The following is an 18,102-nucleotide window of genomic DNA, read 5'->3' on the forward strand; positions in this document are numbered from 1 at the left end:
GAGTTTTTAAAAAGACGTGAACTTTATTTCTGCTTTAAAAGGACGTTCAGTGATAGGCTGAATATACTTCAGAGTCCAGATTTAAGGCAAACATCACAAACTGCAGCACTGACAGAAGCAAAGAGAAGATGAAGTTTCTGCCATCGTTTGTTGGTCCACTTTAATTTCACAGCATGAACACGCGTGAGAAACAGGATACGTCACACAGAACTGAATTTCAGTGTCGATTGTGAAACCAGGTCATCGGGCCGTCTACAAAGCTCTCCTTATAAATGTAACACCCCCCGTCCCTTACAGTGGTACGCTCCATAAAAGCTCAGATTACTGCGAGATGATGGAACAGCCGACGGTCAACACGATCCATCCAGAAGTAAAAGTTTTGCTTCAAAGGACGGAGTCAGAGCCTCCTCAGGTGACCCCCATCACCTCCACCTCAACATCTTTTAGGACCACCTTCATCAGATTTGCATTCTCAATAATGACACTAAATAGAAAATGTAGAAAACTTCAATAACTGTAATAGTTTTTCTGTTTTTAATGTTTTTTTTCTTTGGCACATGAACTACACCCAAACTGAGGGAGCAGGGAGGTGGACAAAAGGAACAGTTACACAACAACACCACAAGATCCCAATCATGATCAATAAGAGTTCAGGCCAAATAATCATGATTCTGATTCCTGCTGCACACCTGCATGCTGTGTTTGTGCTTTTGGGTCTAAATCTGACCACAACTCATTAAATAAACATCATGTTGTATTCAGAAAGACGTTAAGCTAATAATTGGCACCATAAAGTCATCAGAAAGCGTTTCCTTCACACACTGAATACAGAGGAGGCTCTGCCCTCTGCTGACCATTAGGAAGAATGCAGGTTCACCTTTCAGACCTGTCTTACATCCAGGTGCTGTTCTCCGCAGGATGGTGAACTTCCTGTTAGAGATGAGCTGAGCACACAGCTCAGTCTGAGGGCGACGGCACATCCACAGGGATCAGCTGCACCACAACTAATGCCACAGGCTTACACACAAGTCTACAACAACGAGGCAAAGTGGTGATTTCAGTGGTGCTCAGTGACCCACACTCACTGAGCACCTTAATAAGGACCCCTCACACACTGAGCTGAGCTCATCCATCCATCCATCCATCCATCGGCTTAACCACTCAGGAAAGGGTCACTCAGGGTCACGGTAACTAAGGAGGTGTTCCTAATGAAGTGGACAGTGAGCATAGAGATGAACACAGTTCTGTGGTAAAAAACAAACAACAGTGAAGTGGCAGTCCTTACAAACTCTTTGGCATGTTTCTGACATAACAAACATGGAGTCCTCTGTAAGGTGACATGTAAACAGTGTTAGCTGCACGAGTGACTGCCCAGAGTTTAAAAAGGGTAACGAAAAATAAAAGTAAAAACAGATAAAGACATTAAACTGTAGATACAGAAGCTGCTGACAGAACGATAAAGCTGGGGAAAAAAGAGAAACCCGGGAACGTGTAAACGATCTTTATAATCAAACTTTGATATTTTCAGGATATTCAGATATTCCACAGACTGTATATGAAAGATGGATGCAGCCACAGTGACATCATCCACTGGTTTCTGAATACTTGAGCTGAACTCTTTCAGTGTGGGGATTTGGACTCTTTGTTGCTGTTAAATAGCCCAAAAATTCCCTCCTGTGTCTTCCTGAAGGAGGCGAATGAAGGAAAGGTGTGAAGGAGGCGAATGAAGGAAAGGCGTGAAGGAGGACTGAGGAAAGAGAGCCCGGCTGCACCGGCTTCTTCGTACTGTGACGGTGAAGGTTTTTTATCTCTCAGACGAGCTGCAGAGAAGCTCCTCCTCCTCTGTCTGAAGCAGGCCGTAAACATCCTGCAGAGAAACTTCATTAGCTGCTTCCATTTTTTACATACAGTCTGTGGATACGTGCAGAACAGGCGCTCTGTAAGAGGTTTCTGGGCGTCCTCTGACGACCTCTGCAGTGTCCCTGCTGCAGGTGCGGTCGCCTTAAAAGTAAAACTGATTAATCGCGCCGCCGTGCTGAATTTTTTACACAAACAAAAATAAAGTTGTGAAGTTTTGGAAACTTTCCCTCCCAGCTCCTAATCTTAGATGCTGGTGAGCACCGAGCTCGTCGCTATGGCAACAGTGACGGTGCCGGAGAGGTCGTTGTCATGGCGATCGCCCTTATCCTTCAAGTGGAGTGTCTTCTGGATTTTTCCCTGCTCAGCTGGCAGCATCACCTGACCCAGGAAGGAGTCCCTGAGCACGTTGTGGTTGTAGATCTGAGACACAGAGAGAGAGAGTCACTGCTTAGACACACACACACACACACACACACACACACACACACACACACACACACACCTCTATGCTGATCGGCCGGTCGGCCTTCTTCCTGTAGAAGAGCCCCTTGGTGTCGAAGACGGGGCTGCACGTGTCTTTATAGACGGCCGAGCGGACCTTCTGTCCTTCGCAGCGAATGATCACGTAAGGATCCGACACTGCAGACACACAGTGGGCATCACTTCAGAGGACAGTTCAGGATTAATATTCCAGCTTTGTCCTCACAGCAGAGTAACACACACAAACACATGAGCAGCTGTCGGCCAACAGCTGTATCTTACACTGGTGTCCGTGCGGTGTAAGCCACGTTTCTGAGCCACAGCTGTCCCCTAAAGGCTTCACATACAGGACTCAAGCAAGGTGTGTCATTAACGACCTGAGCTGACCTGATCAGCTAATGGCCAAAACACCCCTCACCAACAGTGCACGTGGTGCTGCACCAGGCCGTGGCTCAAAGTAAAAGACTCAGGTGTGTCCTCACAAAGCTACGGGGGCTGCTTCCATCTTTCACATCTACCTCCATCTGAGTCCTGCGCAGAGAGCCCGTTGGCCTGCAGTATGTGGACCTGAGTGACCAGAGTGGGATAACCACACATCCCCGACCAGCAGGTCTGCGGAGGCTCGTCCAGAGTCAGCTCCCTGCAGGACAGACAGACACGAGGAGGACACCCGGTTCAGTGGTTCAGGGTTTGAATATGCAGTAAAAACAGAATGATGATTACTGATTTTCACCGTGTTTTGATAACATTCATTAAAGATTCAATCTGCACATTTTAAACATGGAGTTATTCTGAAGCAGCACATCAAACCCAACAGGAGACCTGCTGGCCTGTAGAGCTCAATGTGATCAATGTGATCAATGTGATCTGCAGGAACAGAAACTATTTTGGATGCAGATCAACTATCATTGCAGCCTTCTTTCTGTAGATCTTTGCACACTCAATACTCATCCCAAGTTTCAGAAGAGTCGGCCTAGGAATGAGGGAGGAGAGGGGCTCAAAGGTTAAGTCATAAAATAAATCAATCAAAAAGCCGCCTCCCCTGTTTCATAAAGCTTTACCCAAACAGTGTTTGTGCCGAGTCTCACAAGGTTTCAAATGTAAATGACTGAGGAGCAGCGACGGAGGGCAAACGGATTGGAATCAGATCGGACTGTATTGGATTGGATCGGTATCAGATCGGACTGGTATTGGATCGGATCGGTATCAGATCGGACTGGTATTGGATCAGATCGGTATCAGATCGGACTGGTATTGGATTGGATCAGATCGGACTGGTATTGGATTGGATCGGCTGACTGCCGTCTGTTGTCGGCAGAGCTAAAAACAGCACTGAACAGGATGATGGACTCCGGGAACAGAACTCCTGCAGAAGTGGAGTTTTTAGTTCATGTTTCATTAAGACTCAGCTCACACTGAAAATAATGGGGAATAAAAGTCTGTTGTGTTCTGGTTGTGAACAGTTCTGTGTGAGCCACAAGCAGAAGACACAGAAAAAGCTGCCAAACTTAAGGACTCTGCTGGGAACGCGATGGAGGACGACAAAAAGGAAGCGGCGCTCCTCTTTCTGTGGAAACGTTTCGGCTACAGGTGCACACAGAGGGACTAATGAGAGACAGGAAGAGACACAGAAAGACATAAGCTCACTCTGGGAGGAGGCCAAAGCAGACAGTAAAAAACCTGAGAAGAGGAAACCGAGGCGCTGCCCTCGGCACAGAGATGAATGTAGAAGGCGCTCTGCAGCTCATGGAATTACAAAAAGACACAAAACTGCGATCACGCTGAGAGAGAAATGCACCGACCTCAAAAAAAGAACCAGCCACAGAGGGCGCCTCCACGGAGGGCGCCTCCACGGAGGGCGCCTCCACAGAGGGCGCCTCCACAGAGGGCGCCTACGTTACTACTCAGGTGAAGACAAGATGCTGAAGATGGCGAGCTGAAACCGCGTACCTGCAGTCGGACGGCACGTCGGTGAAGACGCGGAGCAGGAACTCTCCCTCCAGCCTGGGGTCGAAGGTCGTGGGTATGATGACGTAGCGGCCCTCTTTGAGGTCGATGCGCAGGAACACGGACCTCGAGTTGATGTAGATGCTGCCGCCAACCTTCTGCTGGGTCACGTGCATACGGTACGTCCTGTTTAACTCCACCTGAACACCAAGCAGCAGAAGTTTCTGAGCTGTCTTAGTTTATTATTATTTTCAGATACGCAGCAGTGCTTTAATCGGTTCTTTGTATTTAAAGGCCCAGCTTAAAGACTCAGCATCCATCAGCATCTTACTTTGTGTATGTCGAAGCCAATCGCCAGGTTTTCTCCTCGTCCCCCTCTCAGCGTGGCCCTGCGGTCTTTCTGCTGCAGACAGATCAGCACCTCGTCCTCCGGCTTCTTCACATCAAACACGTACTGCGCACACACACGAAACACACACACACACACACACACACACACACACACACACACAGAGTCACACAAACGCAGAGGATGCATTTTACCTGGAGCTCGGTCTGAACAGCTGAGCCACCTGCGGGTTCTGGAGGAAGGAGTGCTTGTTGTTGGTGCAGCCTCCGGCTCGGTTGAGCAGCGGGTCATCATGATGGTGCCACGAGCCCCGCATCACCGCCTCCTCCCAGGTCTTGTGGAGACTCAGGTAGGATGTGTTGATGAGACGACACAGGATGAGGTCGGTGAAGTTGGCGATGAAGTCCTCAAACGTCATCCTGCAGAAGGAGAAAATGATTCAGATGATTTACTGTAAAAACAATAAAAATTATAGACAAATAATCAGCAAATCAGAGATGCAGACTGAACAACCATACTGCAGCCGGGGGGGGGGCAGCGTAACACCAAAACTCACCAGAACTCTCCATCGTCCTCCACGGTCACGCCCATCCTCTCCCTCTCACTCTTACTGACCTTCTGCCACTCTTCAGAGCTGCAAAGAGCCACAGACAGCTCAGTAACCCACACTTCCATCATCCCTCGGCCCGTGTCCACCTCAATGAGAGGACCCGTTTAGATTTAACAACAACAATCTTTTGGACCCTCTTCCTCACCTGTCGCTCCACGGCCCGTTCCATTCTCTCTTCCCCCAGGGGTTCCTCATGCGGATCATGCTGAGTTTGTCTGACCTGAAGAAAGCCAGCAGGCCGTGGCCCAGCCTCACCCTGCGGACGTCCGTCACAGCGTAGGCGTGGCCCTTCACCAGGCCGCAGTCCAGCCTGGCCTCCATGTCCGCTTGGGTGGTCGCCTGGAACGACACGTCGGGATGACGAGTTCATTCATTCGGACCTGCGGCGGCCGTGGCTTCGCGTTTGACGCGTCCTTACCCGGATGGAGCAGCTGATGAGGCCTCCTCTGTTGTGGACCTTCAGGACTCTCTCGAACAGCTCGTTTCGCTTCTCGTCGTCTGCTTTGTACCCGTTCTCGATCAGGTCCATCGGCTCAGACACGCCTCCGGTGAAATCCACGAGTGCGTCGGCCGTGTTGCCCCCATCCAGAGCTTCGTAGCACCCGCACATCCTGGACCACACACACACACACACACACACACACACACACACACACACACACACACACACACACACACACACTCTTCTTATATGACATATTCATAGTTTTATTACTGTTGGTACAGTCAAATCAAAGATGTAATGATCCACGACAGCGTTACAGCAGGAACACAAACTTATATTTACACTGACGCAGGAGCTTCTTACCTGCAGCTACAAGAAAACAGGCAATAAATGTAAATTTACCCTAAAATCCTTCATCATTTTTACTGCTAAATTAACATCATTACAGGGTATAAAATTCATATTTAATCAAACCGCTGTAACATATTGATGTGAATATCTTCAAATGTTAAACCAGGATGACATCAGCACCTGTCTGACTCACCTGAGCTGTTAACATGGGACCTGCTGCAAACTCAAAAACACTCAAACTGCAGCAAAGTTTGAGGGAACAAAACATCATCCTCATCATCAAACTGGACTCATTCTGCTCACTCCATATTTTAATCCATCACTGACACTAGTGGGACAAATCAGAGCCGGGCCGGGGGCGGGGCAAACGACCGGGCCCTTTATACCCAAATAATAAAGCTCATCATAACATCATTTACAGCATACACATGCCTGCAACAGCGGCCTGAAACCTGCATTCTATCTAAAGACCACAAGATGGCGACAGCTGTGGTTACAAACAGATTCCTGGTCCTGTGGAAGTCTGTGGGAAAGCGGCTCTCTGTGTTTATCCTGCTGAGTTTCAGCTCTCAGTCACTCAGTCTGGGACATGTTATTAGTTTGGTTTTTTAAAGTTCAGTTTTGGCTCCTGTTTTTTGGTCATTTGAGATACTTTGTTGTGTTTCTTTGTGTATTCCTGAATTATTCCTTAAAGATTCCTGTTTCCTCGTGTTTTTATTCAGGTGAGATGATTTGACTTCATCCTGCCTCTCTGTGCCCTTTAATAAACGGTCTGAGAGACCTGCAAACACACAACTGATCTGAGCACGCACACACACACACACACACACACACGCGCTCGCTTACTTGGCGTAGGCCTTCTCCACGAGCGCGCTCCAGAACTCGTTGCTGTCGTTGGAGTGGCAGTACACCAGCTGTCCGTGCACCGTGGGCAGCCGGTCATCGATCACCACGTCCACCCACTGTCCAAACCTCCAGAAGCGGAAGTGGAAGATTCCGGCATAGGAGCCTGGCTTGTCTTTGTCCCATTCCTGATCCTTCCAGTCAGGAATCACCTTTGGAAAAAGAAACCACGGTCATCACCGCGCTCGGATGTAACCGCTCAGTGCTTCAGCGACCTCCTCCTACAGGTTAAACTGGACCAGCTCCAGATTTAGGTTAGATTAGATTAGATTAGGTTAGATTAGATTAATCCCGTTAAACTGATGAACGCCTCGGCCGTGCCAGAGTGTGGAGCGTTCCCATGGCAACATGGCACATTTTGATGTTTCACCACAGCACAGGAAGCGTGCAGATCTCAGCCCTCCTCCTCAGCCCGGACACAACTGCATGCTGAGATTAAGGCCCAGCGCCATGAGAAGCTGCCATACTGGGTTCCATACGTGATGTATAATCAGGGTCTGTGCTTTAACGCTGCCTCGAGGGCACGAGGAGTGATAACTCTCTCACACACACACACACACACACACACACACACACACACACACACACACACACACACACACCCCTCAGTGTGAATGGACCTGATCAGCGCTGCGTACAGTTTCATTCATCTTACAGGTGAGGCTGCTCAGGAGACTATTTAACCTGTGAGCTGTTTTTAAACAGTCTGTGGTGGAAACAGAGGCTTCCAGGATTGGACTAACGAGTGTTTATGACCGTCCTGTAAGAACAACTGGTTGATGCCAGCGAGAGGCCTTCAGGTGGAGACGGAGCAGTAACACGATGGCAGATTCACGTGTGTGAGGAAACCTGCACAGTAACAACGGAGAGAGCGCTGAAGGTTGGCCAGGTGTGAGATCATTAATGATCCTTCCACAGGTTCAGTTATGGAAAAACGTCCCGACTCTCCTGTCAGCCAAAGGCCGGCTCTCTCTGTCTCCTCCAGCTGAACTACACCGTGCATTTACGGGAGGAGGAGGTGAACATCTGATTTATAACAAGATAAAAACACCCGCACAGTAAAAATGGTCCCAGTTATTCTGTTTTTAAATCTCTTTCAAGGCAAAATTGTACCTGAATGTAAACAGTCGAGTTGTTGAAGCTTTGATGGACAAACTGATGACATCAATACGCTGAATGACCCCTAAATGACCCCAAACACACCTTTCATAAGACAACAGGAGGTCCCTGTAGGTGCAGCCTGCACTAATGTCCCTCCACAGGCCTAATTACTGGCCTCTGTGTCACTACATGAACCTTTGAGGCTCAAACTGCTCCAAAGCAGTAAAAGGCAGAAATATACGCTGTTCCTTTGAGGGTTAACAAAGTGACATCACAACAGAGCCGAGATATTCATTATCCTCAAATTCCTGTCAAAGGAGAGCTCACCAAAATAAAATCACGTAGCTCAACAAACTCTAAACACAATAAATGCTCATTAAAAAGCTGGAATCATGCAATAAAAATCTCACTTAAAATACTGTTCAGATTTTTAGACTTTCAGCTTCCTTATTTACTCACAGTAACATAAAGGTGGTTAAAGGTTTGCTGAGGTGGTCTGAAGGACAGTACCACACCTGTGACGAGCTGTTGTACCCTCAGTGTGCAGTAATACACACAGTACCTGAATATACCTGCTGAGACTTTGGTGGCTGAAGTGACACAGTGCTGCTGTGTGGAGTGAACTGAACCATGTAACACACCTGTGATCATCTTCAGTTTCTAACAAAGGAAACTGCTTCAGTCCATGAACACGTAAAAATAATAAAGTGCACAAACACACCCAAAAATTTCCACTCACTTCTCCTTAATTGACCTTCAGTGACTGAGGATTAAAAAAGTTCTTAACGAGGGAACGTCATCCATCCACATCCTGTGCTTTAATCCCAGCTCTCTCTCACACACACACACACACACACACACACACACACACACACACACACACACACACACGATCCCCAGTGAAGCGAGTGATATAAATAAATAAGTGATCCATTGAGCCGAGACCAGCCGAGCTCCCAGAATCCCTCCGGAAACTCCCAGCGTTCCCTGTCTTACGTCAGCAGCACCTCCTGTTGCTTAGCACCTTCACACATCACCTGGCTGCTGCACACCTTTAAAAAAAGACCTTAGAAAGTATCTTCTAACATTTGCTATAGCTGTCAAAGAGAAATGAATCCAGAGGAACTGTTCTCAGATGCTCTGCGATGGCCTCGTGCTCGGATTAAACGGCTCTATAAACGTGTAATTCTGCAGGAACCTTCAGGTTCTTGCAGGAACGTTACACCTCAGGCGCTGATGGACTGAAATAACCTGAGCAGGGTCGGCTGCACAAGAAGACGACTAATGAACGTGACGGCTGCTGTCACAATAATTAGCTGTTTGCATCGATCTCAGCTCCCCCGCCCCCTCGTGCTAATCAATATGTCCCAACCAAAATACCCAGCAGGCTCGAGGGGGAATGGGGCAAAATGAGAAAGTGGTGCACTGTAATGGAAACAGCTGTGCAGGGAGGGGGGGGGGGGGGGGGGGGGGGGGGAGCCTATGAGAATAGAGCAAGAGAAGAAGAGAGGGGCTGAGATCAGAGACTCCATCAGAGCTTCATCTATCGTCCTCGCAGGCAGGCGGGCTCTTCCTCTCTCCTTACCCGGGAATCAAACCTCAGAGATGGACGCGGACAAAGCCGACCCCCCCTCCAACACCACTGTGCTGGAGTTCAAAGAAGACACTGCGCTGACAGAGGTGAGGCTTTCAGAAGTGTGGGTGCAGCTGATGATTTTCAGAATAAGGTGCATCTGGATCAGACTGATCAAAGTCTTTATTTCATATTAAGTTATTTCCAGAGTGGGTCGGTCTTTAATGATTATAATGTGGAGGCTCCTCGTAGGGGTTCAGAACAGCTTTTACAGTGAAAACGATGAATATCTGAGGAAGTGACACTGCAGAGCCTCTGGGTAAAACTCTACGTCCAAAAGTATGTCCAGAGCAGTGATTAAAAACTGCCTGAAATCTTTGATCCATTCACATTTTTCTGTTCTTTATAGTCTTATTGTTGTGGTTCTCAGTGCTGATCAACAGGAACGTTAAGAACAGGGAGTAAGAGCAGCACAGTGGAGCTCATCATCATCATCATCATCAGGCTTTAGTGGCTGAATGATGGCAGAGGGCTCATTAGTGACAGACTAACAGCAGGAGTGACGCGAGCTCCTCGTCCTAAAACAGGTTTTAGTCCCAGTTTTAAAGGTGCTTCTTAATGTTTCGACATTTTAACATTAGAGGAACTGCAGTTTGTGACAGAAGCTGCTGCTTGGTTTAAAGAGCTGGAAGAGTCGCATCAGCTTAATAATTATGAATTATTAGTATTAATATACTTGTTACATTTTGATGGACATTTTTCTGAGAGAATTATTTTCTACCTAACAGTTTTTCTTCATTGTGTTTTCAGTAACTCGTGATAACTGAAATAATCTTAGTGACAAAAAGTTTATTTAAGTTTAGGAAACATGTCGCTGCCTTTATGGTTTAAGTATGAACTATCAAAACAAACATATCATCCACTAAAAGTGGCGACAGTGTTAATATTATATGATGACCCTTCAGGAGCAGCACAGCACTGTCACGTCATAAAACCTGGGATGCTCGAGCTTTCTAACCAGCTGCTTACAGTCCTGCATCACACCTTTGGCCAAACAACAGGTAACTGCATCCGTATCCACAGCTGTTCCTGTCACATGGACAGCACACATTAGTTTATCGTTCCAGGTGGATACATTTAACAGACCAGACAACCATGTTCACTAAAGTCATTTTTAGATCATATTCTGCTCAGCAAACCCAGCAAAAAGTCGGTTACCGGGACACTGAAAACATGACGGACAGACAGAGAGCACGTGACACAAAACAAACAAACAAACAAACAAACAAACAAACAAACAAACAAACAAACGGCCCATCGGAGCGAGTGCCCTCTTACACTCGAGGGCTCTGGTTTGGAGCAACAGTCCCTTTACACTTTATCAGAGCTACATCTATCACCCATCCATCCTGAAAACATACGACTTTCTTTAAATGTGTTAATCCATAATGAATGGATTTCAGATGTGTGAACAACACTCGAGCTGATCATGAGGCTCATCATCAGCTCGAGCTTCAATCTGCTTTGGTTTAAAAACAAAGATTTTCTTCTCACACGTCAGAGAAACGATTAAGCTCCACAGATATAACAACATCAGTCAGTCCCCATTCTCACACACACACACACACACACACACACACACACACACACACACACACACACACACACACACACACACACTCACACAGATCAGAATCCACTTCCATGACTTCACAATCGAACAGCATGATGATGCGTGTCCGACCCTTCGTGTGTGTGTGTGTGTTTCCTCTGCAGATGATGCGCCTGCGCGTGTCCTCTCTGCAGCGGTCAGGGCAGAAGCGTCAGGATGGCGAGCGCCTGCTTCTGCCGTACGAGGCCGTGTATCGGCTGGACTTCGCCATCCAGGAGCTGAACTTCTCCCGCTGGTACTTCTCCCTGTCCGGTTACGGCCGCGTCACCGTCACCGGAATTTGCCAGCACTGGACGCCTGACCTCACCAACCTGATGACCCGTCAGCTGCTGGAGCCCATCGGAACATTTTGGCGCAACGCCGGCGACCCAGAGGATTCGCCCCTCAAGTGCCTGGAGGCGGACATGCAGGAGTTCGGCGAGAGGATTGCAGAGCTCGCCAGAGTCAGGAAGGTCATGTACTTCCTGCTCGCTTTCAAGGATGGGGCGGAGGCGGCGAATCTCAGCTGCTCGATCGAGTTCACGACAGAGAACTGACCTTTTATTTTGTGCCAGTAGAATCCCGATAAAGTCCTGAAGAAGCATTTTAATATTTCTGTCCTACAGCTATTATTTTACGGTTGAGTAGAAAAACCCAGCAGCTCCTTTAAACCAATCAAAGAAATAGATGATTAAATATTCTCCTTCTGATTAAACTCTTCCTCTCTCCACTTCTCTGCGATGAAGACCTCTGATAGTTCCTAACAGCCAAAGTTACATGAACAGGCTTTAAAACACATGTTTCACTAAACAAAAGCAACACAATTAGTCTAAATAAGACCTGCAATGAACACCGTGACGGGTGGAAGAACACAAATATGCTGAATTAGCTTTTACATGTCCTGGTGCTAATTAAAGGGACAGTTCACCCCAATGGATGAAGTCCAGTTTCTCTGTATCACAGCCACACGCTCCATTCATGAGTGTAAAAAAAAGAACATTTATTTTTGGTATTTATGTTTAAAACTTACAATGAACACTACACCTGACATTAATGTTTACCTTTGAATAAAATAAACCCATGAGGACTGTAAATAAAACTGATCAGCTGATTATTGTGGTAACATGTGGTTACTTTGTTTCAGAGTGCTGGTTTGCTGCAGTTATTGTTTCTAGTTTATTTCATTGTTACCAGGAGATCATCAAATATTCCCTGTGTGTTCCTGCTGACAGGCTGAAATCAATGCAGTGACATCGATTAAATAACCACTGAAAGCTGTGTGTGGTGCTGCTTTATTTTAATATTGGTGTTACTGAGCAGGAAAGAGGAGCGTAACGAGGGCGGGGCAGATGTGACACATGCAGGGCCTCAGTCACACAGGACTGGAGACGGGTCAGCGGGCATCTGGCAGCCACAGCCTGCAAAAGTTTGCCTTCCCTGATTGGTTGGCAAGTGGTTTCTGGAGGTCTCCTGGAGTCACTAGATTATCTCTATATAAAGAAGTATACTGTGCTGTACTGAAAAACCTCATTGTGATTGCCTTGGTCACCACACTCACTAATTACGCACCAAGCAGCAGTGAAACTGAACAGAGCAAACAGGAAATGCAGGACGTTCACCTTTAAAGTAAAAGTTGTGTCTTATTGCTTTAACTAACAAATTTCAAAAGGTGAGAAACAAACATCACACTTTGGACACGTCTGCATCTTCCATGCAAACTACCAGTAACAGCGCCAATCTGATAGCAACCAAAGCAACCACAGCTTCTGGTGTAATACTGGCAACCTGTACAGCTGTGCCCCGCCTCTGCCCCCCCGCCCCGCAACACCGAACAAGATAAGTGAGTGAGTGAGTGGATGAGTGAGTGGGTGAGTGGATGAGTGAGTGGGTGAGTGGATGAGTGAGTGGTGAGTGAGTGGATGAGTGAGTGGGTGAGTGGATGAGTGAGTGGGTGAGTGGATGAGTGAGTGGATGAGTGAGTGAGTGAGTGGATGAGTGAGTGGGTGAGTGAGTGGATGAGTGAGTGGGTGAGTGGATGAATGAGTGAGTGAGTGGATGAGTGAGTGGGTGAGTGAGTGGATGAGTGAGTGAGTGAGTGAGTGGATGAGTGAGTGGGTGAGTGAGTGGATGAGTGAGTGAGTGAGTGGATGAGTGAGTGGGTGAGTGAGTGGATGGGTGAGTGGATGAGTGAGTGAGTGAGTGGATGAGTGAGTGGGTGAGTGAGTGGATGAGTGAGTGAGTGAGTGGATGAGTGAGTGGATGAGTGAGTGAGTGAGTGAGTGGATGAGTGAGTGCGTGAGTGAGTGGATGAGTGAGTGAGTGAGTGGATGAGTGAGTGGGTGAGTGAGTGGATGAGTGAGTGGGTGAGTGGATGAGTGAGTGGGTGAGTGGATGAGTGAGTGGGTGAGTGGATGAGTGGATGGATGGATGCTCTTTGTGACCGATTCCAGGGAACACATTTTTCCTTAGTGACTGGCAGATGCCAGCGGTTCAAACTGGTCTCTGGGCTTTTGTGACTGAGGCCCTACACATTTCACAATTCAAAATAATCTTTATTTATCCTATACTGGGCCTTGGTGCAGCACCTCTGATTGGCTACCCCTCATAAACAGCAGGTGGGAGGATCTTCTATGCTCACACTCATGGCAGAGTGCCTGAGCTGAGGGAAATCCCTCCTTCATGACTTTATATCAGTCTGCAGTCTGAATGTTCACCTCACAGGGATGAAACTCTGACCTTTGGCGGTGGGTCAGTGATGGTCTGGAGGTATATCCATGGAGGGACACACAGACCTCTGCAGGCTCAGCACCCTGACTGCCTTCAGGTATCAGGATGAAATCCTCAGACCCTACTCTGGTGCAGTGGGTCCTGGATTCCTCCTGGTCCCTCAGCGAAGGAGCTGATACCACTAACTGGCTCCCCACGCTCACCTGACCTAAATCCAGTAGAACACCTCTGGGACATTTAATTATGTTTCAGTCTATCAGATGCTGCCAGGCTGTCCAGGAGCTCAGTGATGCCCTCGTCCAGATCTGGGAGGAGATCCTCCAGGACACCATCCGTCATCTCATTAGGAGCCCCAGGACTCCAGCCAGGAGTCTGGCTGATACTAAAGAGTCCATGTGACGACTTTGGCACTTATGTTTATGCTGGAATGTCACATTAGCATCATTTACTTTGGCAGAGGATGCAGCACAGACAGAAGGTAACTGCAGGTACGAGGCAGTGATGTTAAATTAGAGATTTTGTAATTGAGTTTAAAATTGTAATTAAATATTTACATTCAATAAAGAACTGATGAAGGAAAGCCATGTGATTAAACATGATGAAGTCATTCTTCTTACAGGATTTCATCATGCTGGAGGAAAAGCTGCTGAATCCACAGATCACAGAAAACGTGGAGGAGGAAACGCTGTTGTGTACCTGTCTGTGAGCTGTGCTGTCGTCACACAGAAGCTGTTTGCTTTGTTTTTGGATCTTTGAAGGGCGTCAAGACGACTGGCTGCTCCACAGAGGCAACAACACCTCAAACACGCTCCAGTTTCCTGCAGCTGATGGAAAACTGAGAGCCTGAGAGGCCCCCCCGAGAACAGAGAGGGAGGCGGCGGGGTGGGGGGCAGAGACGAGCACACACACACACACACACAAACACACAGTTTTCATGTGTGTAACAAAGTGCTAATCTAATGGGGGTAAAGTAACAGCAGTAATCACCCCGACACCACAAACTCAAACTCATCTCACATCATGTTTAAGACCAACGTGGGATTTTCAGCTCGTTCACTGTAAGTAAACACTAAATCCATTCATCCATGAAGCACCATCTCTGAAAAACTGAGGTTTTAGCGCCATCTTATGGATAACAGCTGTTATTAGCATTAGCGGCCTCTCACACCGAAGGATGGGTGCAGTTGGGTTCGTTAGCGGTTTGTTAGCAGGAAGCTCTGAAACTCATAGATGGATTTGCACGTGAGTTTTGACAAAGATGGAGCTTGAGCCAAATTTGAAGTGATTAATGTTGGTACACGGTGATCAGCCTCGCTCAGTGCCGACCGGCTCACGTTCTCTTAGACGATCCATTTTGAATCGTGTTTGGATCACGAGCAGGAGCCGTTTCATCGAGGAGCCGACTCACGAGGAGGGAGTTCAGCTTCAGAGATCTTCCATTAGCAGTTAATCAGTGGGAAAATCACTCCCATTACACAAGATGCTGTCTAAACACAACTAAAGGAAACCCACACCCACTCACAATTCTCTGATAAGCTTCTGCACACATGCACTCTGCACCTCATCAGGCACACCCAGGTAGAAAGCAGTACTGACGCTCTCAGTTTACTGCTGCCATCATGTTTGTCAGTACTGCGTGTAAGTCTGTGAAGGCACAATTACAGATCAATATAACTCAGGGTTTATATACACATGTATGTGACGGTAACACATGTGGGTGATGGGACCCTGCCTGAGGATGCCACCTGTGCTCCTTCAGGTGATGATGAGTGATGAAGGAGGAGCACAGGTCCTAAACGTGTGTGTCTGGCGGAGGTTTGTAGAGTCGGTCCCTTTGGAGGCTTAAATCTGGAGTAAACGTGGTTCAGGACCCCCGATTTGGAGCGACCTCCCTCCCTGTGGACTCGCTTTGACTGCATCTTCTTTACTTTCCTTTTTTGATCATTTGAGTACCATTTTTCACGAGCATTTTTTCTCCCTTTGTCTGAACATCTCCTTAATTTGACCCGGTTAGTTGGATGGTACGGGACTGCTTTCCCATTTTCTTCCATCTCTAAAAATGAGTGCTGCTTTTCTTCCCTCTTACCTTCTGCCACAGCGCCTCTCTGGAGGCCAGACTGGAGCAGGCGGCGACGAACCAGCAGTTTCCCAGCTGCCCCTGGTGCAGGTCGTGAGCGCTGATGCCGTCCACGAACAGATGAGGGTCGCTGCTCAACTCCTGGAACAGCAAAGACGACAGAAATCTGTATAACCTCATTTTCTTTCTTACAGCTGCTTCTTATGAACTCAGGTCTCATTTACAGGCTTCTAAATTTAACTCATTAAATCCAACACACAGAAAATATCAGGGCTAAGAGAGAGAGCATCATTTTCCTCCGAGTCCAGGTTTGAATCCTTTAGCATACTTTTACTGTGAGCCACAGGTGGATGTGAGCCGGATGGACAGCTGCAGGTGTGGATGTAAAGCAGGGCGTCAGCCAGAGCCCTCAGTCAACCATCACGAGGAAAATAAGGAATGAAACCCCTCCCTGATTAAGGACAGGTCTCTTCTGAGGGTTCAAACCAAAAGAACCACAGAGGCAGACCGACGGGACAGCGGCCAAATGACAGAGGTGAGAAAAACCACGGCACACACTGGGAAAGATCCCCGACTGTATGAGACCAGTGTATACGTGACTTACACAAAGTTCATGTCTGAGATCAGCTGGAGGTCGCTGGCTCTGAGCTGAGACAGGGAGCTCTGCCAAAAAGGTTTCTCAAGTCTTTTAAACTGTTTGATGTCTAAAAAATAAGAGAGCAGGAAGAAACCCTCGCTGTGTGCAGTCTCCAAATTAAAGGCCTCTATTTTAAGCACATATAGCTGCCATATAAGCACACACAGTAAAGAACCAGCGTTTCCACAGTATTTGAGCTGATAGGAGGACACGTATATGAACTCTCAGACAATATTCAGCTGCATTTCCACCCAGATCCCCGTCCTGTGGACTGACTACAGTTTTGAACAGTTTGAGAAAACTGAGGTGATGGGGGTGCAGTGCTGCCACCTGTCTCCCCCTGCTCTGTGTGTGTGCTACATACTGCATGTGTGATGGGTTAACTACAGAGACTGAATTTCACTGCATGTATGTGACAATAGACGTTCTTCTACAGAAGAAGCCCTCTCACTGCTGCAGGCTCTGCTTCTCCAGCTTGTATCAGCAGCCACAGCAATGACCTGGTTAGCATCCCAGAGAGGAGACAGGAAGTACTGGGGCTAGTTGGTTAGCAGCAACTGAAATTTCAAAATAATAGTGAGGATTTTCCACAGATTGAAAATAAATAACAAAGGTGGTGCGCTCAGGGAAAGCTTACACATTTATAGCACCAGTGTTTCCCACACTGGTGCTATAAATGTGCTCTCATTATTTGGACCTGTAGGTGGCGCCAGTCTGCAGGAGGTGAGTCATTCATACACAAACCAAACAGGTGAACAGGACATGACGGGAACATTTTAATGATACTCCCTCCTTTATTGTGGTTCCCTGTGGGGCACCAACCTCAGCTCTGTCGTGAGGGGCTGTGCTGCAGCATGTTTCCTGTCCTGGTACAACAGCTCCAGATATTTGACTGTAGGAAGTCATCTGGGTGCTGCTCTTCATCTTCCTCAGAAACACACAAATGTAGGCAAATGTCCTGAAACTCCCAGCGACACACAAACCTTTCTGACTCACTCATCAAAGATGTGTGGACTTTGTCATCATGGCTGGACGCCGATCACTACGATAACCGCCTCACACAATGACACCGCTGTCGTTATCTGTGTGTCAGTATAATATTAACCTCCTCCTGCCCTGATATTCTGTCTGTGACATCTGTCCTGCATCCCACTCACCGCCTCGCCTCATTAACAGTGATTTTCTGTCACACTGTTTAATTAATGACATCAAGTCTGAAACTCTTGGGTGATGTGTTCTCACCTGTGGCCACCAGAGTTCATGCACATAACCTTTATGTATCTGTGGGAATCTGAGGTTAAAAAGGTTTTTCCCCATGCAACCTGCAACATGTTGGAGATTTACTCTGATTTTAATGTGATTGATTGAAAAATGTCTTGATTCAGCAAAAC

General features: G+C 47.4%; 2 protein-coding genes across 2 annotated transcripts in view; one reads left to right on the forward strand and one right to left on the reverse strand.

Annotated features, from left to right (window-relative positions):
• The window catches only part of LOC115790230 (calpain-5-like), a 31,089-nt gene continuing 12,987 nt past the window's right edge, over positions 1-18,102 (reverse strand). Inside the window, exons 3-13 of the mRNA XM_030743986.1 lie at positions 16,084-16,215; positions 6,889-7,097; positions 5,665-5,857; positions 5,392-5,585; positions 5,193-5,270; positions 4,860-5,055; positions 4,619-4,741; positions 4,291-4,487; positions 2,859-2,980; positions 2,363-2,499; positions 1-2,280 (exon numbers count right to left, since the gene is read on the reverse strand). Of these exons, the coding sequence (XP_030599846.1) occupies positions 2,104-2,280; positions 2,363-2,499; positions 2,859-2,980; positions 4,291-4,487; positions 4,619-4,741; positions 4,860-5,055; positions 5,193-5,270; positions 5,392-5,585; positions 5,665-5,857; positions 6,889-7,097; positions 16,084-16,215 (1,758 nt within the window). The 3' untranslated portion in view covers positions 1-2,103. The remainder of the gene's footprint in view (positions 2,281-2,362; positions 2,500-2,858; positions 2,981-4,290; positions 4,488-4,618; positions 4,742-4,859; positions 5,056-5,192; positions 5,271-5,391; positions 5,586-5,664; positions 5,858-6,888; positions 7,098-16,083; positions 16,216-18,102) is intronic.
• ompa (olfactory marker protein a) lies at positions 9,571-12,548 on the forward strand. The gene is made up of 2 exons (XM_030743987.1): positions 9,571-9,726; positions 11,396-12,548. Exons 1-2 carry the CDS (start codon positions 9,652-9,654, stop codon positions 11,825-11,827), a joined length of 507 nt encoding a protein of 168 aa, XP_030599847.1. The 5' UTR covers positions 9,571-9,651; the 3' UTR covers positions 11,828-12,548.

Source organism: Archocentrus centrarchus, chromosome 13 (genome assembly GCF_007364275.1).
Source record: "Archocentrus centrarchus isolate MPI-CPG fArcCen1 chromosome 13, fArcCen1, whole genome shotgun sequence".
Classification (NCBI taxonomy): Eukaryota; Metazoa; Chordata; class Actinopteri; order Cichliformes; family Cichlidae; genus Archocentrus; species Archocentrus centrarchus.

Excerpts from the sequence above, each read along its gene's own strand:
- ompa (XM_030743987.1), top strand. The coding sequence starts at position 9,652 with ATGGACGCGGACAAAGCCGACCCCCCCTCCAACACCACTGTGCTGGAG. Across the intron at positions 9,727-11,395 it reads AAGACACTGCGCTGACAGAG|ATGATGCGCCTGCGCGTGTC; the intron begins GTGAGGCTTTCA and ends TTTCCTCTGCAG.